Below are 26,545 nucleotides of genomic sequence, written 5' to 3'. Positions count from 1 at the left end.
TACTTAGATTAGTTGGTTTCATATAAAGAAAGGGGATTTTCAAGTAATCTGTAAAGTCGTTACATTCTGTTGGATCCTCAGTGATCTATATATGAAATAATAATCTGAAATGGTTTATAGTAAAAATATTTTATTGTTTGTAGGATTAGAGGATTAATGTTGAATAACGAAACATATCGAGCACGACAACAAACTACTCAATGTAGAACGCAAACAGACCAGCCTTAGAATACAAAAACTGCGAAAAGGTTCAGGTTAATTGATAAATGTTATAACTTTTGTTATAACGTCTTTGTCATATTTTAATGTTTATAACCGTGTTACTATAGTATTACTGTTTCTGCTAACGCTTTATGTATTTAATTTTTGACAACGACTCTGTAGCGTTCAAATACTTCCTTCCAACTAGTAACTGCTTTGGCGATAATATTACGTAAGCAACCTTTTCCTTAAGCTTCATCTACCAATCCTGGAAACTCAATAATAAGTGAGCAACTAAATTTCGATGTACAGCAGGACACAAAGAGCCGGATATTAGCCATGCAAGCGAGTAACTGATGCGGAAAGTAGCTCATATGATGTGACTGAAGCAGGTCAGTGCACATGAATGTGAAATGTAGGAAGGATCATGTAGCAGCAGTCTGTAGGATTAGCCCACCGGCAGCACAGTGGCAGAGGCGGTGGGACGCCGGAGTTAATAATGCAGCGGTCGCAGTTATCTGCCTACAGTCCCCAGTCATTATAACTGTTTAATGCTCCTGAAACTCTGCTCCATACGAAATGCAACCGGAATTATCATGTAATGCCTCTTAAAAGTTGGGAAATAACTAGTTTCTACACCAAAAACCATTTTGTATCATAAGTTACGTATTGTTCTCATTACCACACTTGTGCGTAATGAGTCCATTATCACACTTGTGCGTAATGAGTCCATTGCCACACTTGTGCGTAATGAGTTAATTACGATTACGTAACGCTTTGACCTAGTTTGGTGACTGACACTGACTGAGCATAGCCAGTGGATTTGAAATATACAGGTACATGTTATATTGTAACCTCCATCTGGCGAGTTTATCCGATAGGTAAAACGATTGAGTGGTAAACAAAACACCAAAGACGTTTTTACGCCTTTGGCATTTTTGAGCTATTTGGTGGTTGTTGTTTTTATTGACTCATATTTATTTCATTTTGAATTACCATGGTAACATAATATTAATTGTGTTGCGTAGAAAAAGGACTAACGCTATTTTTTTCAAATCCTTCAAAATGGAGATTTGTACAATTTGGTGTTTCACACCCTATCCCGCGTACAAATACCTGTTATGCAGGTGCTTAAAATCAGATATTTGGTAGAAGTGAGAGATAAAAACAAGACTGTGGGATCCTCGCGTTGTTAACAGGTTCGTGTTCGTTTCCAGTCCACAAGGACGATACTAGAGACATCTGATATATTCAGATGACCTATGTATGAGACGTCAGTGTGATTTAAGCCAATGCAAAGCTGTTGTCAATTAGTCTATTCATCCATCTAAGTGATTGGAATACGATTAAATAGTAACTTACTTGGGTTCCCTTTCGAATATGTTATTCATTGATGACTTTTTGACGATCAGATGACTACGTCATTCGCCTCAGAAATTCTGCACCTTATTCACATAATATTCACCCAAGGCCTGACGATCTCATTAAACGAGTAAATTTATTTTACGTACTTGCCATTAATATTATACGGCTTAAAACTTTTTTTCATTTTTAATAAATGAACTCCTGTATACCTGTGTATCTACCTAACTCATACTGAAAAATGTTTAAGAGTAATGTCTTCGTTAAAATAAGAAGCCGACCCCTTGGTTAGCCCTATTTGCCCGTTTCCAAAATGAAATCTGCGTGTGGAATTTAGGAAGAAAAGTAAGTCAGAGACAGTAAAAGTACTAGGGAAGTGCTGGTGCCATCTCTAATTATGACCCAAATTCTAACGCCTGCAATATACCGTGCGACCAACCGCATAAATTAGTAGTAGTTTGATAATTCTGGTTTAGAATTATTTTTACTTTATATGAACGCTCAAAGACAACGTAATAAGCACTCATCAGAAAATACAATTACAGTTGGTTACATAAAATAATAAGGAAAGTTTCATTATTTTCTTACTACTACGAAAATTGTGGCTACTATAATAGAAAATGTCGCAAACAAACTGACGGATAAATAATTTTAGACGAAATAAAGTTATAGTTCAACTTTAGTTGTGTGGCTTGCATAAGTATCGGTTGTATTAGTAATTGTGTATATCACTAGCTACATGTACCAAATCACCCAGTACAGAAACAAATGTTAAGTACAAGTCTTGTAAGTTCTTTGTCTCAAAATGTACGAAATCAGATATCGCATTACTTTCAGCTTATTTCTGTGATTACTTCTGCATTACTTCCGGTTCTTTCCGGAAACTTTAATAGGAAATACGGTCCCTCGCAAATGTATATACATGAGTAACAGAGTAATAGAAACAAGATGGAATTTGGTTGGACTGTTTTCTCAATTTCTAGTTTCACCTGATTAGGAAATACATCACTCGAGGGCCTATAAACATTTCATTTCTGTCTATCTTTCTGCGTGCCAAAAATGAAATGGTCTAAAAACTTGACATTGTTCAAGCAAACTCAGCTGAGCCTCTTGATAGATGAAATAAGTTGATGTACTTACGCTCTTACGTGTATAAAGTGTATACAATTTCAAATGAGCATTTAAAGCAGAGAATGGTATTCCATTAATACACATTCCTACAATGTTTGTTAAAAGATTAATTTGCAATACAATTGGCAACATTGAAGTATTGTGAATACACCAACTATTAATTATACATTTTGTAACCACACTGACGTACGTTCATAACAATGTTACGGAGTCCCTGGGCGTCACTAATCATTTAGCTTGACCTAAGTGAATTGTTACACATTGATTTTAGAGTCCGTCCTTAACTTTGATCTTGCCACTCAATTCACTAAATGTTACTTTCAATGTCCAAATTATTCTGAATCAGCATTTTATCTTTCCACGACCAAAAATATGTAATTAGGATACTTTTTCATAGCTAGTAACAGACAGGCCAACAGGGTAAATTGTGTATCACTAAACTCCAAAATTGTAATATTTATATATACAAATGGCAACTCCACAATTCAAACCTTATAAATTATATTTTCTTATGTTAAATAAACTTGTTTATTGAATAAATCCATACAAGAAGTGTTAAGGATATTTATTATCAAAATTATTGTTTTTTTTTAAATTTATTTATAACTTCCTTAAAAGATCAAAAATAAATGTTCATATTTCTTAAATGGCGAGTGTGCACTTCAGTGTTTTATTGGTTTTCGATGAAATTTTATTGATTGTTGAAAGTGACAAAATATAATTACTTTACACTTTTAAACATTAAATAGAATGTTTAAAGTAAAACCCTTTACTACAAGTTCCTTAAAGGTTCACAATCACTAAAGGAATTGTATTATTTATTTCTGACATTTACCTTTTCATATTCTTTTAGCCGAAAAGTATTATTTTGAAAAGAACCAAAATTGAGTAAGCGCTTTGCAGATTCTTTACACCAATAATCATAACAATAAGGGTCTAGAATGATTTTAAGCATTTTAAGGACCTGTAACCTACAATGCTGCCGTACAAGTTACTAAAACAACTACCCTTACGGCCTACGGGATAACATTCATAAAGGTTAAGGAAAAAATGCGGAAAAGTATGATTTCTAGCAGTTTATTATAGTTAGTAATTATTACGTAAGTGTTCGGTTAATACATTTGTTTTTTCATGCATATCTCGTTTAATATCACGTATTATCAAGCAGTTCTAGTTAAGGTTTTTGTTGGTATTAGGAAAATTCTGAGTAATTGTCGTAACCGACTTCAAACTAGTTAATTTCGTTATTACATTGCCAATAAGGAAAATATGATCCGTACAGGAAAGTCAACGTTTATTTTTATATTTCTTCATAAGTAACAGCTTTAGTATCAATCCAACATTTGCGATCGTCCAGAGATACAAATAATCAGCAACACTACGTTTCGACATCTGCAATCTAATCTCTTCTTCAGGCGAATAACTAACCTAACACATGTGTGAGAACTAAGAAATAAATTTAAGTACCAATTTCTTAGTATGTAACGGAATTTTCAACTCCAACACAGCGAAACGAAGCTTTTACACGCTGTACACCATTTTCAAAAGTTATGCCGATTTCAGTTATGGATCTGAAGGAAAGAAAAATTAAAGAATTTCGCTTTGTACTTCAAGTGATAGGGCTTGTTAGACTTTCCAATTTAAAACTTAGTTTTTATGTGTTGGTTATTAATAAAATTAGGGGTATTATTGATTTTAACAGAATATCAAATTACAAATTCTAATGGATTACATCACACCACGTTATGTAACAGGTTTCGCTGAGGTTGCTTACAAGATTTCAAACCTATAGCTCATTTCATTTCGAGCTGTCCTGCTGAGAAAAAGTTTACATCCTCCCTGGCAGACAAAAGAGTCGTTCCATCCTATTGAACTCCATAGTTGGACATGTACCATAGAATTCATTCTCATTCCGTGTATAAATGAAGTTTCATGCAAAAAAAGCCTTCATTTGGTATCTTTCACAAGATATCTTGCCATATGATAAACGCGCAGTTTTGTTTACTAAGTTAGGTTTCATAGCAGAGTTAAAATAATAAAAGTTCGGATGACCTAGGGAAGATACCACAACGTAAGAGTGGGCTGAAATCTAATCTTGTCATCGCCTGTTAACATTGATTTCCCACTTTCTTATCATTTTGTTTTTCTATGAACGAAAACGTCCCATATTAAAATCTCATATGATTGTACTAAGTTTGCTTACAAATTTGTTTATTCGGCTATTTTCTTGTTGCCATCATGGTTACCCATTAGACCAATAAAACGCTAAAACGTTCAACCAAATCACATTGGGTGCAATGCACCATCATCGAACTTAATATTGCCTAAATGGAAGTTTCATGCAAACTTTTAAGCGTATGTCAGAAGTATGAAGGACATAAATAAAATGGTTTCCGTCTTCAAACGACGGGCTTCGCCAACTTTTCAATCAGTTATGGCTAAAGTGCGCAAAAAAAGAACCGAAATAGTATAAATAGCGTGTGTTGTGTTGAAAAAGTAGTAAACAACAAGATTACTTACATCCGGACAGAACAAGTCATTAACTATGGATAAAGTTGAGACAGAGAGTTGACGAAGGTCAGTCCGCATGAATGAGAAATGTAAGCAGGATCATGCAGCAGCAGTGTCTCTGTAGGATTAGTCCACCGGAGGCAGTGGGCTGTAGGAGTTAATAATGCAGCAACCGCAGCTATCTGCCTACAGTCCCCAGTCATTATATCTGGTTAATGCATCTATACTGATCTGTTCAAGGGATTAGTACTATACTGGTGTTCCTTCAGTACATAAATTTGCTAACAAATAATTTACGCAAGGTTTCAAACCCTTTGTCTACCTGCTGGAAGTGAACGACGGAAATGAAAAAAAAAAAACAGAATGGTACTGACTTATCTTTACTAGTCGACTAAATCGCATTGTGGGATGGAAAGACAACAATGGAAAGACAAGTATTAGCTCTACAGCTTTTACATATACAAAATCCACGGGAAAGTATCCTTGTAAATTTCTACCCTTGAAAATGTAACCCTTAAATGCATCCAAAAATATTTGAAAAACAAAATGATAAGTAATTGTCTGTAATTACTGGCTCATAATATAATATTACAATTAGAAATATAGGAATTGAATTCAAGAATCTCAGGAGAAAATTATTAACGATTTACAAAATTACGTTTTGATTATTATGTTTGAATCAAAACAATTCAATAATTTTGTTTCGTGTAAAAACAAACAAAATATATTTAGTAATTTTGTTATAAACAATTAATACAGCACAAGTGGTACATACATACAGCACATGTACAGCACAAGGTTTGTCAGCCTACTCTAGACTTACAAGAAAGAATAAAAGATAAAAACAAAACAAAAGCAAAAAAAGAACAAAATGATGTTGATTAAGATACGTTCTAGTCGTTTTATGAGAGCGCTATTAAGAGTGTAGTCGTTAAGACTTTTATAAACCCGCGTTTCATTATGTAGTTTTCACTGCGAAATTAAAATGTATTTGTTTGGCTTATAGAACACAATGTACGTACAATACAAATTAAGCATATTATTTAAACCAGCATCATAATTTTACGTAATAAGAGTTGTATGTGTATAATGTTTGCGTGTTTATAAAGTGCAACAATGACTGGTAAAATAAACAGATGTTGTGATAAAATAAACAACGCGTAATCAATAAATACTAGATGCTGTAGTAAACTAAACAATGCGTAATCAATGAAATTCTAAATGCTGTGGTAAGATAAACAATGCGTAATCAGTGAAATACTAGATTCTGTGGTAAAGTAAACAATGCGTAATCAGTGAAATACTTGATGCTGTGTTAAGGTAAACAACGCGTAATCAGTGAAATACTAGATGCTGTGGCAAGGTAAACAACGCGTAATCAGTGAAATACTAGACGCTGTGGTAAGGTAAACAATGCGTAATCAGTGAAATACTAGACGCTGTGGTAAGGTAAACAATGCGTAATCAGTGAAATACTAGATGCTGTGGCAAGGTAAACAATGCGTAATCAGTGAAATACTAGATGCCGTGGCAAGGTAAACAACGCGTAATCAGTGAAATACTAGATGCTGTGGCAAGGTAAACAACGCGTAATCAGTGAAATACTAGATGCTGTGGCAAGGTAAACAACGCGTAATCAGTGAAATACTAGATGCTGTGGCAAGGTAAACAAACGCGTAATCAGTGAAATACTAGATGCTGTGGCAAGGTAAACAACGCGTAATCAGTGAAATACTAGATGCTGTGGCAAGGTAAACAACGCGTAATCAGTGAAATACTAGATGCTGTGGCAAGGTAAACAACGCGTAATCAGTGAAATACTAGATGCTGTGGCAAGGTAAACAACGCGTAATCAGTGAAATACTAGATGCTGTGGCAAGGTAAACAACGCGTAATCAGTGAAATACTAGATGCTGTGGCAAGGTAAACAACGCGTAATCAGTGAAATACTAGATGCTGTGGCAAGGTAAACAACGCGTAATCAGTGAAATACTAGATGCTGTGGCAAGGTAAACAACGCGTAATCAGTGAAATACTAGATGCTGTGGTAAGGTACTAGCTAAACTTTAAGAGCATTGATTTCATTCGGAGCAGTATCTGAATGGAACAGTAGATACTCTATGAGCGTATGCCTAAACATTTTTCGTCCTAACTAATGTCCATTTTTAGGAGTCGACCAAACTTACGTAGGAAATTGACAAGGTAATACAGTTGCCTAATGAGCGCATAAACTTTGGTATTACAAAACATTAGTTATAGAGGAAAACAAATGAATTCGATTCACTTGGTGTATCTATTACAGAGTCTAAACATTTTAAGATCATTATTTTATGTCTATACAGGACTATGTTCTAGATCAAATTGTTTGATAAAATTAATAATAAAACCTTAAATATATACATTTCACGTTTCGAAGATATTCACTGAAAGAGATCTTTTAATGCCCATCACAATAACTTTAACAAAGTTGAAAAAGGTATTTCTTTTTTACTTAGACAATTCGGTCTAAATTTATCAGTTCTTCTAATTCTAATAGTAAAGGTTGGTTGCATGTATTAGATGGTTAGCTTATAAATGCAAATAAAAGCTTTATGATTTTTAATCACAAATCCATTTGCTTGGAAATTATGGCACATTATTTTTCTTTTTCTGAATTTGAAGACCATGAATTTTAACCCCCATTTTAATACATAAAAATTCTTCAGCCGTTTCTGAGTTAACGTTTTTTTACATGGACTACTTAATTGTGCTTGAGTAATTCCCTTGGTATAGTATAAAATAGTAATATATATATATATAAAAAAAAAAAAAAAAAAAAAAAAAAAAAAAAAAAAAAAAAAAAAAAAACGTAAGGTATATTGTAAAGTATAGTCAAGTATAGTTTTTAGGTTTGCTTTGTTCCCTATTTCTAAAATGTATGGAAACATATGTAATGTCCGTAAGTTGTTGGCTGGGCGTTAGCAAACCCTATCAATCCAGGGGATAGAAAAGAATTAATTCGTCTGTCCGCAAGATATTTCGTACAGGAACTGAACTTTCGGTATGAAATTTTGCATAATAACATAGAAAATATATTATAAAATAATAAAATACTATTATGAGACCTTACACTTATGTCGTTTTTATTTATAAAGAAATGAGTATGGAAAATGTAAAAAAGTATAAATTTTCATTTGGTGTTTTCTGCTAAAGTAAAAGTTACGCATGCAAAATTCAGACATATAAAATCCAAATTTTTTAGTGAAAAAAAAAACACCATTTTAAACATATTTTGAATAGTAATCATAACAGGTGCAAGACTAAGTCAAGGTTGAGACCGATAATTGCTGAGTCTTGTCCCAATTTGGCTTGAGTCCATTTAATGTTTGTAAGTAAGGGATAGATAATACAGACCAGTTGAGACACAGACACGTGTGCCACAGGTCCTGCTATTGATTACAGACTGGTTAATTAAGCAAGGTCAGGCACACGCACTAATGATACACGCGAGTTCCAACATGGTCAGAACTCCTAAGAAAATTATACTGAAACATGTAAGAATATTTGCAAAAGTTTATATTTTGGATTAACATACTTGTGTTTTTTTTTATGATTGACATTCTTTTGTAGCCTTCGAGAACACCTACACCAGCAGTGACACCTATCAACTGATACATGACGTATGTTTTTTGTGATTGTTATTTATAGACATTTTACTACATCATACAGACTCATTATTGATACTAAAACAAAAATTTTAATTTAATTTTTTACCAACATTTTTAAATTTTTGTTCTGCACGACTGTAACAGTTATTAAACACTGAAATAAATAATATTATTATTTTTAAGCTTTAAAATATATTTTGGAAACTGTACTAAACTTTAAAAACTATTATTTTTTACTCTTAGAAGATCTGTCATTACAGAAATGTTCCTTGCCTTCACCAAAATCATTGAATGTGTACCTATTGTGATAGTGTAGCACTACCCGTTGAGATCGTAGTGAGATGTAAAAACACTTACGCTGTTTATAGACTGAATGTTAACGCTCAGCCAACAGTATACGTATATACGTGAGATACGTGTATCAATCGCATTACGCAGTTTATCTAAAGGGAGAGTTGTTAGGCAAAATTTTACTCCAAATTCAGTAAAAGTTTCATGTACTATTTATTAGGTATCATAAAAATAGCTAACATGAATTGATTTTCCATTCCTTTCAGGATAGACGTCTTTTTGGTACTGAATGCACTAAAACTGTGGTTTAGTGCAAAGCTACACAAAAGTAGCCAACTAAAAGAACTTCAATTGGAGTAAGGCTAGGTGCGGCATACCGGCATGGAACTTCGTGTAATGCCTCACGTGGACTGAGGTACTTGTAGACGTGTTCATGCCTTACACAGTGTGAGCTTTTAGCTTGATCACTTCCTAATGATGAATGAAAATTGAGGAGTTTTAAACAAGCGTGAACTAACATTTACATTGTTTCAACCTCATTATAATGCTTCTATCTAAAATAATATTTTAATTATCTTCATACGTATGTAATCTACTAATTGTTATTAGTTTCTTTAGCATACTTATAAGAGTGTTTTTAGTTAATATGAAAAACAAAATGGACGATGACGTTCATGCGTCCGCCCGACTTTTTCGGTTTTGGATCATTACTTAAATACAGATATAGTAACGAAATTCTATGGAACTGCATGTTGTTATGAGTGCAACGCTTTTTGATCCAATGTTTTTAAACAATACTAGGCTGTGTTTCCAGTGGTTTATAAACGTAATGTATTACGAAAAATAGATACGTTTTTACCCAAACCTCTTTGTTACATCTGAATACAGATATATGATTACATTATCCTTTGAGCTATCTCTATGCAGAGCTAATCCGGCATTTTAATTCAGGTGATAGCCTCTAAAATCCAACAGAGACCTTTATCCATAATATATAGTGAAATGGAAATGGCGATACATGTACAAACATTGTTCAAACTTACAGAGTTTACAGAACTAAATCGGATTATTTCCAAATATTGTGTTCGTTATACAATAAACTTTGAATTTTACATTCATAGAAAGATATTAACAAAAATCTATTTACGTCCCTGAAAATATGAGGTAATTTACACCCGGATACTGATTATTGAAAGCAACACGTTTATTTGATTAGATATATGTTGCCATTTCATAAAAATGTAATTATTCAAATTTAGGTGTGTATTTTGTAAACATACGCCAGAACTGAAAAATCATCACACACCCAATTCGTTTTATTTTTAAGGTAATTTTCGAATTTAATTTAAAATACTCGGATTAAGTTTAAGGTAACATAATTTAAAGAAGTAATTTATGTAATAATTTTAAATACAGAATTGTCATACGAAATGTACTAAAAATATTATCAGACTCTCTGTACGTAATATTTAGCAAAATAAGTAGAATCAAAGAATATTTCATACACTCGATTAACATTAGTAATAGACTTATTGGAAATCCGGACTTAATTAAAGGAATTTATGGGAGGAAGAGAGGAGTTGGGTCATTCGCGCTGAAACGATTACTAAAATTTCAAATTTTTCCACCTATCTCGAATTACGACAATGGATTGTATAGTATAAAGGTAGATAATATTACACGATAGAATTTAGCATCAACCAGATAGTATTTATTGGTTGACCAACGACTACACGAAAGCACGTGGTATAGTCAACGCCAAACGTAGTGCCGTTACTCTCTTCGTATTTTAACGTACTTAAGACAGTGAACTTTGGAGCGAGCTGTACTCGGTCAAGCCGCGAGAGGGGTGGATTATTTGCAGGAGGTGGGGAGGCCGTATCGCCCTCCCCTCACCGCGCTTCACACTAGTTAACGAGGTCTGTAGGACGTTTCACCTATTTATTTTATTTGTGGAATACATTGAGCGGAAATAGGATTGCAAGAAAAGAAAAATATGGAGCTATTCTGTTTGTAGGAGCAGCCTGTATATTATAAAATATAAATTCTGTAAAGAAAAATTTCAAAATGTTGGACGAAAAATGATAATGGATTAGTATACGCTGCTATGAATAGGCTTTGTTAATGTGGGATAATGGAGTAAAATAAATGTATAATTATCATGACTAATTTATTTAGTTAACAAGCAATGAACATAAAAATACTAATATATTATCCATTATGTAATTCGCCGTGAAATGGTAGAAAGCAAAATATAAACAATTCGAACTAATATCAGCAGGATAAGTAATTCATCCTTATTACATGCATACATTTTTTTGGTATTAATAAGTGTGGTATCAAATGACAGGGGGTTATTTTAACTACAAACCTATCATTAAAATTATATAGAATGCGAAATGTATAAAAGTAGTATCGCTTTCCTTATTGACAAACTACTAACATTTTGAACAGGAATTTATGTTTCAACTCATTTTTGTTTCAAACTGTCATCGTGGAAGGTATAAATCGAAATAATAAAGATAATATAATAAACCAGAAAATGTACAAGCCATTTGCGTAAAGTATTTTCAATGAAATTATGTTACCCGATTGTTGGTTTACAGTTTGTAGTTGTTTACAGAGTAAGTGTGTCACAACAATGTGTGTTAACGTGAGCAGGATGTTGAATTTTATGACCAAGTCGTACAACAATAAGTTATAAATCCTCAAATTTTAGATGCTATTGGTTTCAACAAAATACTGGCAATTATAGAGAAGTGCAAATGCTTTACTCTCATAGACATGTCAGTATAAGACTGCTTGTGTTATTTTAAAACAAATAAAAAACCAGAAAAGTAAAAAAAAAAAAAACGTTGACAAAAGGTGTTATACTATAGTGCTGGATTATATTCAGACGATACGCCCTTGAGGTAAATTTTAAATACTGCTTAAAATAATCTATCTGGAATATCATAGTTTTAACTTGTAATTCCGAGTATTTTAGAGTATAATTATGAATTTCAGACTGTTAGTACTGACGGATGATAATTTTAGTATGACGGTTGAATGGAAATTTTAAAAAGAAAATACCCTTACAGTGGAGACATTTTTTACCAGATGTTAAAGTGACAAAAAAATATTTTTAAATCCCTTTCAATCTTTGTTCCTTCAACCTGTGATAGGGATAAGAGGCCTAGAATAGTCCTCGCGAACAATTTTTGTAATTGCATTCTTGCCTTCCATAGAGGAACAATTACAAGATAAGTCAGTTATAAAACCACTTCGTTGATGGGTGGTAAACAAATGAAGTTAGGTCGACCCAACTTTCTTCCAGATAATAGCAAACAGTTTCTTCAGAGATCGGACAATGCATTTTATATTTTATGTCTGCCTTAATAATAATAACCATAATAGAGTGTTTCCATATTTTTCATCTAATTTTGTTTTACCTTGTGTCTATGTTCTTCTTCCTTTATAATCCTACGTAATATAATTTAGTGATGTAGCTGACTTGTTTATTCTATTTCAGATTAAAGCTGACATATGTTATGAATGAGTCACCGCAGTTCTTTGATTTCTATGGTTCAATGGACTTTTACAATTATTTATAAAAGAACAGAAGATGTTTGTAAGGATTATAAAATGTTCAGCAGCAATTTCAACTTGTGAACGCTATATTTTTTTGTATATTCCTACTGATACTATAAATTTTTACCGATGGTAAATTTTTAAGAATTAATTGTTAGAGTACATTAACTAGTACGACATTAAAAGCTGTCAGGTTAAATACAAGATTGGACTATTAAATAGTCCAAAGGGGACTATTAAATTTTAGCCCTCGCTTCTCAAGGAAAAACAAAGAGAATTTTCATCATCATTTAATTATCGTCAGGGTGAAAACGGGTTATTAGAGTCAGCCCATGATGAAAATATTTTTGACTTTTTCATGAATATAACTCTCCCGTATTTTAAAGGGGTGAATAATTACATAAAAATATGCTTTACTCTTTAAAAAGATACGCCAGGTTTGGATAAATATTCTATTATAACTGCATTTTTAAACGCAGTATAATTTAAACATTACTTTAAAATGGATGATTTAAGTGAGGCCAGGGCAGATAAGTAGTTATAAATGTTGTATAGTTTTTTGAGTTCTAGATATTTTGGTATAATTATATTAGAATGAAATAAACTATGAAATAGTTGGCCACAATCACTAGATTATTTGGAAAAAAAAAACAATTTAAATACAACACTTCATGTAGTTTAATAATTTTCATATTGTCCTCTAAATGTTTTATTGGCTATCGATTTATATCCTATAAAATTACATTTATTGCAGATTTCAATAATAAAAGTCATTATATATAAATATTTAACTATAAATCCGTTAAAGTTATAGATAAATAGTCGGATATGAAAATAATTGTGTAAAATTTAATTGTTACAGTTATAAATCATTTGTAAGACTTTCCCACATTCTATATAAAATAAAATTTAGAATGTCTTATTTTTAGCCGCATTTAAGGTCTTGTATATGTTACTGCCCGTGATAATTACGCACCTAAATGTATGAAGATAATGAAATAGTACTATCTTTTCAGCTGTGATCTGTTGAATTTAAAGTTTACAAGATTATACGTCCCTTAACTAAAAAGAATTCTGGTGAAAGAAGAAAAAATCTATAGCTTAGTATTCCTTGTCATTTCAGGTATTTATTTGCCTTCTAGGTTATTTCTGTTATTTAGGAAGTATCATAACAGATAGGGGCACAATAAGATAAGAGATAGGAAACAGAATATAGAAGAGTGGAAAGTTTTTCAATATGGTGAAGAAGATTGTGTGGAGTTGGAACATTGGGAAAGAATCAAAAGTATTGATGTATAAATCTTATTTCCAACCAATTTTATTATATGGAGCAGAGACGTGGACGTGGACTAAAAATGATTTAAGCAGATTGCAAGCTGCAGAAATGAGATTTTTAAGAGGGATAGAGAAGACTACAAGAAGAGATAGAATAAGGAACGAAATAACCAGAGAAAGATTGAAGGTAGTTTCACTGCAAGAGACAATGGAAGGAAGAAGAATACAGTGGATGGGGCATGTGAAGAGGATGGGAGATAATAGAATGCCTAGAATAGCACTGGAGAAGGAGGAAGAAGACCAAGAGGAAGACCGAGAGGAAGATGGGAGGACCAAGTGTGGAGAGACATAGAGAGAAGGGGACTACAGAAAATACAGGTGGAGGAAGAGGAGTCCTGGAATGATAGACAAAAGTGGAGGAGGCTGTGTACGACGACCCGTGATAACGGAAACGTCAGATGATGATGATGATGATGATGATTTGCCTTCTAGGTAACTAACAACGATAAGTGTAAGTAAATTCTTTAACACTTTATTATTGAAAACTTAACTGGAAAGTTCTAACAGAACATTAAGAGTCAGATTTTATAGGATCGTTGGTGATAGATTTTATAGACTTGAGTATCGAACTACCGTTAATTGTTAAAACCGTTAAAATATAATATTTTACTCAGTTTTAAATCCATCTCCTACTATGTAGGAATGTTTTAAAACTGCCTAAACACTTGAGTTTTTAAATTTTTAAAGCCCCTCTCCCCCTAATATTACACAGTAGTTTATTTATGACTTCCTTAACAAACGACGACATTATTTTTATCAGAGATAAAAACCATAATAGCTACGATAAAGCTATGAGTTGTAAGATATTATAGTCAATATTAATTGTAAAATATTTTTCTTTATGGTACCCTTATTTGCTCTTATAAACAGCTCATTGGTTTTCGTGATCCTAGGACTGAGGTGGACGAGTGTCCAAAATTTAGAACATCACACGAATCACTGATCTCTAAAATGTTGAAATGCAATTTTTGACTTGATTTAGTTTAACATTTCATTATATCGAATATACAGATTAAACATATATTAAAAATAAACACGTGTCGTTAATTGAAACCTCAAACATTCTTTCTTTATTTTTTGTTCTAAAATTATATATTCCATGTGGAACTAACTCAATACGGTTTTTAATTTCTACCAATAAAAGGTTGAATGTACTTTTATGTTTAGTTCTCGTATCACCATATTGGTAATTTGTATTGTTTAGTTATACATAGTTTGTATAACACTTATATTTATATTATACCTTTTTAAACATCTAAATATTTATATCGCCTCAAAAAATTGTTAATATAATATATTTTTTGAGTATTTCGTCCTTGCTGAGAAGATCCATTTTTTAGTTAACAAATTTTATTTTTCGTATAGAGAATCAAAATGATAAGTGGGTAAAAAATGAAAAGATTTTGGTTTTGTAAAGAAGTATTTTTATATTTTAACTATTGTATTGCCTTCACTTTGTAGTGTTTATTGTGGGAATGATTCATTGAAATAGATTGATTCCTACGCACTGATTTACTTTAGCGGCCTCAGTGTTTCCTAAACTAACTAATTACATTTAAAAAATTACAAGAATTATTAGTTGCTTACATTTGGGTTTTAGGCTATATGTAACAAAACTATGCAAGAAACAGGAAAGAGTAAAGCGTTTTACGTGTATAAAAATACTATCAGTGTTGTAAAACTAGTGTTTTTCTAAAATAAAAATTAGTATTTATCTTTGGTGTAAAGTAGATTCACTTTTTACATTTTTTTAACGTATTTGACAAACGATTGAACTAAAATGAAGAGTTTAAATCTAAAAGTGTTAATTAATAATATTTGCAGTGTGTATTTTACATAAAGGCTCCAGAAAAAACTATAAAAACACTTTGTGTGTTACCTACTTACTATTTTCTGTGTTTTAAATAAATTTTTACTATTTTTAATACACAATCCATAAAGAGAGGAAGTAAAAATCCCCATATTTCCTCTTAACTTATTAACTCGTTAATTAACATAAAACCAAAAGAGCACGCGTTTGCTCACAATAATAACATGTGCATGTTGTTTACTTTGCCGTTTTTAATAGAGGGGTCGAATGGTAAGTTTAAATATTTAAACATCAAACAAACATTGAGATTAAAAAAGTAAACGATCATTCAAATGTAATAAATTGTTGCATAAAACTTTGGATTATGTTACCACAATACAATGATGTGTTCGTATTAATGACTTTACTCGTACTATTTGGGAACTATGTAAACTAAGAAAACCTATTTCTTACGAGTGACATAAATCATTTTAATAATGAATTTAGTTTTATAGGAACCTTTCATAGCGTAATTTATTAATAATTAAATATACGGTTTGCAAACAGATTATTATTTTTTGTACGTTTACATGAAAGGTATTAAAAGAGGGTTGAGTCCGCGTTGTATCGGCCATAATTTATAGGTTACAATACGTATTTTCCTAGCCATTTGGTGTTGTATTTAAGAGGAAAAAAAAAAAAAAATATAACAGAATTCTGTAACAATTTTGTCTTAGCTTAGTGACAATTTTCTAAATATTTTGACTATACATTTATTTATTTATTGAAACGTAAAAATCTAGGGTCTTGATAAGATTTTATTTCGGTATATCTGTATTTTAAATTATATATCGAGAACGAACGGAATTACAGGCTCGAAATGTTGCATGAAGCTGCATTCCTATATGCGCAACATCGAGTTCGATGATGATACATGTTACTACATGGCATTTGCAACATTTACACACTTGACACTCAGTAACACACGGAATGTGGCATATTCCTACGCCGTATGCAATAGGTTTGAAGTAAAGTGTCAACTTAAAACTAACTTGCTGAATAAGTTACAGTAGCTTGGTCAAAAGGTTAACAAAAGAGAGTAAAACCTATCAAAAATAAATACCTGCCATAGCAATAGTAAAGTTGTTAAATATATTTAAATGTATTCGAAGTTAAAGAATAAATAAAAATAAAAATAATAAAAATATTGTAATACTTAAATGGAAGGACGCAATGGAAATTTTCATTTTTCTGTCACTCTTTAAAATATACATTTATATTAATCATAACAAATATTATTCAGAAATAAGAGTTAAAAAATGCATGCCTAATCAAAATAACATGCAGAAATATCCTATTTTGCTAACTTGTAATATCCTTAAGTAAAACCAGGATTCCGTATTGGCAACACTTCAATATCTACAAAATATGACGCGTAGGATGAACACTCATTAAAATAGCTGTGCATATTGTAGTAATATTAGGCTTTATAATTTAAAAGTCGGTACGAAATGCAAATTTTTAAAGGTAATTTATTTTGTTGATCGATTAGATTAGAAAACGTAAATTTAAAAAGTACGTGATTCAAAATTTCTAGAAATTTCTAAAAATGAGGTTTACTCTTTGACGGTTCTTGAAATTGAATAATAACTCCTTAGGGTAGTTTAAAGATTTTAAATAAGAAAGACAACTTCTAAGTGGGCGCAAAAGTATAAAAAATTATAAAAAATACACGTTTTATGTTATTTATTTAACGTTTTGTAAAATTTGCCTTTCTGCATCTTTGAAAAACATTAATTTATTTTTTCTGGAATTATTATTTCATTGTATCCGAAAGATTGGTTTGAACCAGTCTCAAAAAGTACCTATTTAATCATAGTACAATTCTTATATTAAAATTTAATTATTTCTTATTATTTTGTTAAACCAGCAATTTATTACTTTCACATCTATGCGTTTTGTGCCAAGTAAATCAAATCTGCAACTATGTTTCATTACTTTAGTTTGTAAAACAAGTCACAGATAGACCAATGGTCAAAGTATCTCGACGTTAATTTTTACTATACGATTCCCGTGTCTCTGGATTGAATACCAATTTCGTTGATATCACAGCCTCAAGCCACAAAGGACTTGGATCACCCAGTTCTTTAGCCTTATTTTCCAAATTCACAGGATTTCGTGATGCGAACGTTCAATAGAACTTTCAGGAATAACTAGTTTCTTGAAATGCTTCAATCACAGGATTCTTATTTTTCTTCCTGCAGATTTGGTACAGATATGGCAGATATTGCAGTCTCTGAATATCTCTTTTATGCCAAACAAATATATCTACCATAATTCGTTTCGATCTCTGACAAGATACTCGCTGAAGCTATCATAGTGATGATATATTTCGAACCCAATTTCAAGACTTTTTGCAGCACATGTACAATATCCAGAATTAGAGACAACTTTATCCTGAATTTCCTTTATCTCTACTTTATCAAGGCTAACAGCTTTTTTGGCATGTCCAGATTTTAAGACCTCATTTGAAACATTGGCCTTAAAGAACTTCCCATTTACTGCACGCTGAGCTTCTAAGCAGAGTAGGAGTTTGGTTCTTTGGAATTTTGAGCCCTTGAGCTAAAATAACTGCCTCGATATGTTGCCACATATTTCCAAGATATTAGAAGCTGTCAAGATAAAGACTGTTTACATCTTCTAAGCTCTGGCCTCAAGAGTTCATAGAATCTGTATTTTTTTAGACCCATCTTCTTTCTCAAATCCATGATGGTGATCCTTAATCCTTCCATAATTATCGATATTTGTCATTTATCAATTGATGAATATTGATGATCTCAATGTCTATTCTACCTATAACAGCAGTTCTTACATCTCAAAATCTTTTGCGCACTGAATTTCCTAGATTTGATATTTTTAAGATATATGGCCCTAGGCTGTGACCACTCCTTAATCTTGCCATCCTCACTTACTGTCACCAAGATACATTTTAAATGTTTGCCGTACCAACCCTTATGTCGTCAGGCTGTTCGAACTGGAGATTTTTTATCTTGTCTTATCACAGTCCTCATCACCAAAAGTTCTTTCATGACTATAGGATGTCAGAAATGCTGGTTTCTGGACACACAGTTACTTTCTGTTTCTCGTTTGGTCTTCATCCTACTGAGCCCTATAACCATCCATGAATGATCAAACACATTCGCTTAGATTTACACAGTCACAATTCGTTTTCAACAAACGCATATCACAGTTTTTCAACGAATGGAAACCTCTTTCATCTTGTTCGTCGGCCTGCTCAATTCGGCCAAACTACCTGACTCCACTGATGTGTGCCTTTCGCTACCTCTAATTAAGTTATTTGTTTGTTGTGTTATGTAGCTTTATCTGATTTGTTGATTTGGTTTACGTTCAATATGTTTCCTATACTATTTTGTTTTCCATATGAGAATTGTTTAACTTGTCGGATTGAACTGCGTTCTTTATTTACAATATGTACATTGATGTTTTGACATATTATATTTGATTACCTTTGTCTAACAAACTCATTTTGACATGGACGATTCCAATTTTCCTGTTAAATGTTTATGTACAACCAGCAGTTGAAAATAAGTTAAAACTTTTTAACCAGATAAATCACTAATAATAACGAAATAGTTACCAAAACCTGACAGCCTGTGACTAAGAAGCTATATTAAGCGCTCTTTTTTCATGTTCATGCTGGTTGGTAAAGTTTCGCCCAATCATGTTCTTATCACATTCACTTGTATAAGCGGATATGTACTACCGGCAGTATCGGATTACCGTAGTTGACTGAAGATAACTAACCACAGATGTAACGAAGAATCTAAAGAAAGGTTTTGAAAGAATTTAAGTGTTTTAGCAGTGTTTCTATGTGGTGTCAACCAAAAAATGGTATGGTTATTAACTTTTGCTGTTAGAATCAAATATTTTTATTTCCTCAAAACCGTATTGTATTGCCACATTTTTCAAACAATTACTGTTTTTATTACAATTCCACGAACATTAGCACCCATTTGGGTTATATAGAGTTGCAAATTGAAGTACACATTTAAAAGAGGCCCTTATTGAAGAAGCCCGATATATTTTTGGTTACGTTTAGATTGTAGATGTCACAGAAATGCGTATTGTGGTTTATTTACATCAGTTTGGGTTAATACGAAAGAACTTTATTCAAATTAAAGCTAAGTATCCTTGTTTGATCTGTTATTAAGTCAAATCAGGTTGCAATTTAGTCTATAAGGATTTACAAAACTGCAGATAGTATTGGTTCTTTGCTGTTTAGACTCAATAAGACTAATTCGATTCGCGTGGGTGTCGGCAATATATACAGTATTATTAACATCATTTTTGCAAAAAAAAAATATAACCTAGAACTAAAAGTACACTAAATATACTCTACCTACGTTCTAATCTAGTGCAAAATAAATGTTATAGAAAATCACTGTCCCCAGGTTACTTTTTACCCTCAACCACTAAGCGTTCTACATGTAGGAATGCATGACTAAGCGTGATAATGAAAGAAGCGTGTACGACACCGAGTACCTTAGACATACCTTGAGGTGTACATGGGGGCCGAGGACTGGTCCGTGAGCTCGCCCGCCACCTTGCTGAAAACCAACCCCCACTTCAAGCTACAGCTTACATGCCTGCAGGCTCCCCATGCCATCCACTTCATTCAACTCAGTTTGAGTAGAGTCCAATCAAGATTTGGTTCTTTGTTTGAAGTTTGTTTTTTTACCTGAAGAAGAGATCAGATTGCAGATCTCGAAACGTAGTGTTACTGATTTTTTGTGCCACTGAACGATGGTAAATGTCCGGAAAATTCTGTTTCCTTCACAAGAATTAGTCTAAAGACTTTATTTTAAATCAAAATGTCAACTTTTACGTGGCTTTAAGTGTGCTTACGGCTGAACCCACGAATCTCGTGTTTGGAACCAAATTTAAATTACCCTTTAGAACAACCTCAATAACAATTATGACCTAGATAATTAAGTTTCTGCACGAGAGATAATTAAATCATTAACGTTGAATTCTGAGAATGTTGTTCTGGAAAGTCCCCTTTAAGCATCGGTTTACGGTTAAGTCTTATATTGTAAATGTTTTAGTCAAAACTGTTCCAGGTATCTTTCCGGAGGTAAGGATGGTAACCAGTTAAATGTCTCATGTAAAATCTTAGGTACTTGAAGTTGTAATTTGGCACATTTAAAAATCACGTCCAAGAAAAGCGGTTTAGATAAGGATTTCAACCTCATACGATATGCACAAAATTAAGGATGGTCAAATAAAATGCCATTTTTTTGCATACAACAAATGTTATTTCCTTCGTAATATTTAATTTAAAAGCTGCCATTTTCCTACACAATATTTCACGTGAAAAGACTACTTAATTAAAAGCGATTCCATTAGTTATTGATATGCATACGTTCTGTAAAAAATCTTATCCCTATCTTCATATATTTTTCTAAGGAAATAGAAGGAAAATTGCCAATATTGACTGCTTTAAATCCTATAACTCCTTTAGGTTTAATAAAAAAAGCTTTTTTTAGTTTTGTGGCTTCTTGGTAGTAACATAAACGAGTAGTGATTTTAAAGTGTAAAAAATAACTGATTAAAAAATCTATAGTACCACTTAAATCCTTTACAACTCGTTAAAAACTATCATTTTTAATATATGTATGCACTTTTGAGCCAGAAACAGAACAAAATTTGGAAACCCAAGATCGAAATATACACAAAGCGTAATTGTTGTAACGCACAACTGAATGACACACAATTTCTTGGAACTGTGAAGTGACGATGTGGATGGTATGGAGGGCATTTGCGAGGTAGTTGTATGGTTATGTACAGGAGCATGCTCATGCGTAAAGCTAACTATACATGTATGTAGTAAACAGTTACAGTTACAGTACATGGCTACAGTACACCTTCTTGATGTGAATGATAACACTTAATGTAGTGGTTGACAATGATACATCTTACAGAACACCATGTTATGCTAGGAGACAAATAGTTATCAAGTACTAAACTACAACAAACAGAGTCCACCATCTAGAAACAACGTGTTTTACAACGTGTAGTGCCGCTATAGTGTGTTGGGGTCGCTATAAGTTAATTTCCAAACTGAGAGTGAGTCACAACAGAGGTAAATCAAAATATCTTTATAGTGACGCATTTTTTAAGCGGAGTTCTGTCGGTCAAAACGTACTTGTGAGTTATTTTTTTAAAATATTTTTTTAATTACTTAAGAGTAACTATTTACTGGTACGGTTAGTCTGTGGACAGTTTACTATTAGGAATATGGTGGCAAGATATTCGTTATGACAGGAAATACTGAAAGGCGTACTTCTTAAAATTAGGTTATATACAACAAAACGACATACGCTGAAGTGTCTTGGAGCAATTGGAAAAAATTTTAAATAATACTATATGTCAATAAAACAATACTTTGCAATATAGCTTATTTTTTGGACGAGGACTTTCTAAATCAAAGGTTTCCACCGTATTGGAAAGTATTGTTTTATAATAATTTAGACTTATACGCTGTTACGAGTATTTTTTCTAGGGAACCTTGCTACAGTAATCAAAATACAAAAAAAACTTACGAAAAAAACTGAAATTTTAATTCTGTACTTTTGTTAATGTCTATGGATTTTAAAGTAAATTTGGCCTAACGTACAGTTTCTTCTCCGACTTAAAAATATATTCCTTTGCAAATTTACTCATAACCTAAACCTAATGTGTTTTATGTGCTGCGTATTTATTTTTGGCGTTTTTTCTGTTTGTATATCTCTGTTTGTAGTAAATGCGTTTTATGTTTTTACGAAAACAAATTTGTATTTTTCACTGTGATAACGTTCAATGATAGTTTACTGCTATTAATTTTGTTGACACCAACGAGACACTTTTTTATTTTGTTCGGACCCTATGTAAAAATGTGTTTTTTTGTTTGTTTGTGAGAAATAGGAATTCATGATAAGAAAGAAATCGTTCTGTCATTGGTGGGGAGGGGAGGGGTGTAAAAGATTAAAAACATCAAACTACACGATTTTCTGATATCAAATTTTGAAACTTGTACACACCTAAAACCAACCAAAAGACACTTAAATAAATGGTATATCAGCCCGTCCATACAATATAAAAACTAAAAATTTGGCTAAAAGTTCCAATTTTCAGTCTATTTTGGCTGATGGTTTTATGATCATTATTTACATATCTGACGGTTGGTTTTAATGTATCCAACATATGGCTAAATATTTTTAACATTTTGATACCCTCCGTTTCAGACCCTCAACAAAACTAGTCTCGCTATTGATACATTTATTATTGGAGAAATTCCAATTTCGATTTCACAAAGTTAAGTTCTGTGCTTATAAAGTTCTAAATATCTCTCGCGTCGCGGACCATTATACTTGTTGAACTAACAAATGAATCCATGTCACATTACATAAACCACAGGAGAAACGTTACAGATTATACTAGGTCACTGAGTTATCTACAACTCATCATTACAACAGGACAAAGAAGCCACATTCTACATCGGACTTTACAGGACAAAGCGGCTCGGCAATGGCGTCCGACTGAAGTAATGGGCTATTTTCCTTGAGGGAATAATTGCTACATTAAACAGCTTTATGGGAAGTTACCGATAATGTGATTGTATTCCCACTCCCATCATCGGCTTTGTGTGACAAACATTGTCTCCACTCGTAACTACTCTACACTTTCAAAACGTACACGTTCAATGGATCATTCCCACGGATCATCTTCACTCTACGTTATCCTTATCATACAATACAGTTGATCATCGGCTTTGTGTGACAAACATTGTCTCCACTCGTAACTACTCTACACTTTCAAAACGTACACGTTCAATGGATCATTCCCACGGATCATCTTCACTCTACGTTATCCTTATCCTTATCATACAATACAGTTGATCATCGGCTTTGTGTGACAAACATTGTCTCCACTCGTAACTACTCTACACTTTCAAAACGTACACGTTGAATGGATCATTCCCACGGATCATCTTCACTCTACGTTAGCCTTATCATACAATACAGTTGGTCATCGGCTTTGTGTGACAAACATTGTCTCCACTCGTAACTACTCTACACTTTCAAAACGTACACGTTCAATGGATCATTCCCACGGATCATCTTCACTCTACGTTATCCTTATCATACAATACAGTTGATCATCGGCTTTGTGTGACAAACATTGTCTCCACTCGTAACTACTCTACACTTTCAAAACGTACACGTTCAATGGATCATTCCCACGGATCATCTTCACTCTACGTTATCCTTATCATACAATACAGTTGATCATCGGCTTTGTGTGACAAACATTGTCTCCACTCGTAACTACTCTACACTTTCAAAACGTACACGTTGAATGGATCATTTCCACGGATTATCTTCACTCTACGTTACCCTTATCATACAATACAGACGGAGGGTTTAATATAGGGTTTCAGGGTATTATAAGTACGAGCAGGTTCGTGGTGATGAGATTAGAAATTAGAATCATTGATTATCCACCTGACGAAGAGGATAGATTCCACTCCTCGAAACGTTGTGTTATACATTTTGTAACATATACCGAAGGTAAAAATCAGAAACCCTATTCTCGTTTCAGAATCCTTGAGCTAGATAATCATCTGACAGTCGTTCGAAATGAATGTAAATACTACTATAAAATTCCGATATGCCCAAGTTGACTTAAATTTCATATGAAGAGCAGAGATGTTTGATTAATTATTACCTTCAATGCCTTAACTTAATTATTACAATTCACACCCAATTCCAATTTACAAAGTCAGCAAAGTTGACATAAACCAAAGTATTGACTGATTTAATCAATTTAAATCAATTTGTTATCTTGATCAAAGAGGCCTTAAATCTTACTGTGCTCAAGAGATTTCACAAGATCTAATCTCTGAGCATATTGTACAGCAATATTTTTGGGTACTTCTTCAATCAGTTGAAATAAAATACCAGAAATAGCCAGTTTTGCTTACGATTGTCGTGAAAACGTATCGGTCCACCCACTGTTCAAGTTATTCAGCCTCTGGATTTTTCTTCATTTATGAAACCCTAGCCACGCAACCCCTGGACGGATTAGATCTGCCGGTAGGCTCGTTTTGTCTGAGGCCCAGGGGTATTATTATCCTAAAAATCTGCATCCTCAAATGTTTCATATCTTAAGATCTCCTTACCTGACCGTTCTTGTTCACGATTTGCTAGCTTCATATTTAGAGTCCTTCTATCATCAAGGATCTCTTATCTTATGTGCATATTTTCTTTTGATTCTTCTGCTAAGTCCTTCGAACTCTATAACTCGGTCTCTCCTTACCAAAAATTAAGTCAATTTGTGTATGGCTTTTTCCGGTTATGAAATGTCAGAGCCATATTCTAATATTTCGACAAAGAAGATCCCATTGTTAAGCGAGTGTATTGTTTTTCTGCGACTTGGAATTCTCCTGGTACAGCATATCTCAAGTTCTATTTTACATACAATCTCAGCATTGTCAATCCTTTGTTCTTTTTAAAACTCCGGTGCTGGATTTAAAGGATCTTCATTTCTATATAATATCAGAAAAAAATACAAATCCTGCCAACGAACCGTGACTGTATTAGCTTACTCATAAACTGTACACACAGCTTTCTGCCGTTGTTCATTAATGATAGTTTTAAAGATAGCCCATCAAACAAGACTGATAGTTTTATTTTCGTTCGGCATGTGGATATTAAATCACAAATCCACCAAACCAAATATCTCAAGGTTTTTTGGTTTTTGTTTATTTTCAAATAGGACGACAACGTTTACGATTCTTCACGTTTTTTTTTCATAAATATACTTGTGCGTATGGCTCGTCTAGTACTTGTAGAACACACCTATATAAACGTTTACCTCAGGGGCGTAATTAAGGGGAGGGTTTGGGGATAGAACTCACAACCACCTAAAAATTAAAATATATACACGTATAAAGCAATCTAACTTGTTAGAAATACAGCAGTTAAATGATTTACTTTGAATTATGCCTATCTATGTTATGAAAATTTTGATTAATTCAGATTTATTCCTCATTTGGTATTGTGTGCTCTTCATTCAGTTTCACCTCCCCCCCCCCAAAGACAAGTCCTAGTTACGCTAATGGTTTACCTAACTACCTCAAGCAGTAATGTTAAATTTTGTGTCTTAACACAAAAGGACGTGTTGTCTTAACATGGTATATAGAAGTGAGAAACAACCCCATCACAAAATAACAAAATCATATGTCAATTAAACAAATCAACTTTGCTACATCAATTTCAAATTTAAAAATCACGAGCAGTCGCGAAGAAAGGTCCGGCGGGTTTTAAGTACGAAACCCACAAAGTTGAACGAATGGAGGATAATTGGGATCATAATGAATGTAGAGCAGAGCGAAGTAGCTAGTGGCTTGGGCGGAGAGCTGTTGAGGTGTGCTACAAGGGCCTATCCTGGCACCGCTATTGTTCTATTGTTACATCGCCGGAACAATAGGAGAGGAACAAAATTATAATTGCCACAACTGCAACCGAGTATCGACCGCTGTGACTTAGGAGTGTGTATTAGGTATTTATAGTGTAACTGGTAATGAGTAATTGAAACACGAATTCATTTATTGGGCAACAAACAGAGGCATTGAAAAAATAAGGTG

At 32.9% G+C, this 26,545-nt stretch overlaps 1 protein-coding gene across 12 annotated transcripts in view; it reads right to left on the bottom strand.

The window, feature by feature from the left end:
• LOC124367080 (RNA-binding protein Musashi homolog Rbp6) overlaps positions 1–26,545 on the bottom strand; it is a 1,248,673-nt gene that overhangs the window by 422,119 nt on the left and 800,009 nt on the right. For 11 of the 12 annotated variants that reach the window (XM_046823725.1, XM_046823728.1, XM_046823720.1 and 8 more), the window contains exon 4: positions 20,412–20,465. The exons of the other annotated variant lie outside the window; for it this stretch is intronic. In XM_046823725.1, coding sequence (XP_046679681.1) covers positions 20,412–20,465 — 54 coding nt within the window. The remainder of the gene's footprint in view (positions 1–20,411; positions 20,466–26,545) is intronic. 12 annotated transcript variants of the gene reach the window in all.

Source organism: Homalodisca vitripennis, chromosome 8 (assembly GCF_021130785.1).
Source record: "Homalodisca vitripennis isolate AUS2020 chromosome 8, UT_GWSS_2.1, whole genome shotgun sequence".
NCBI lineage: Eukaryota > Metazoa > Arthropoda > Insecta > Hemiptera > Cicadellidae > Homalodisca > Homalodisca vitripennis.
This window is presented reverse-complemented; position numbering and strand designations above follow the sequence as displayed.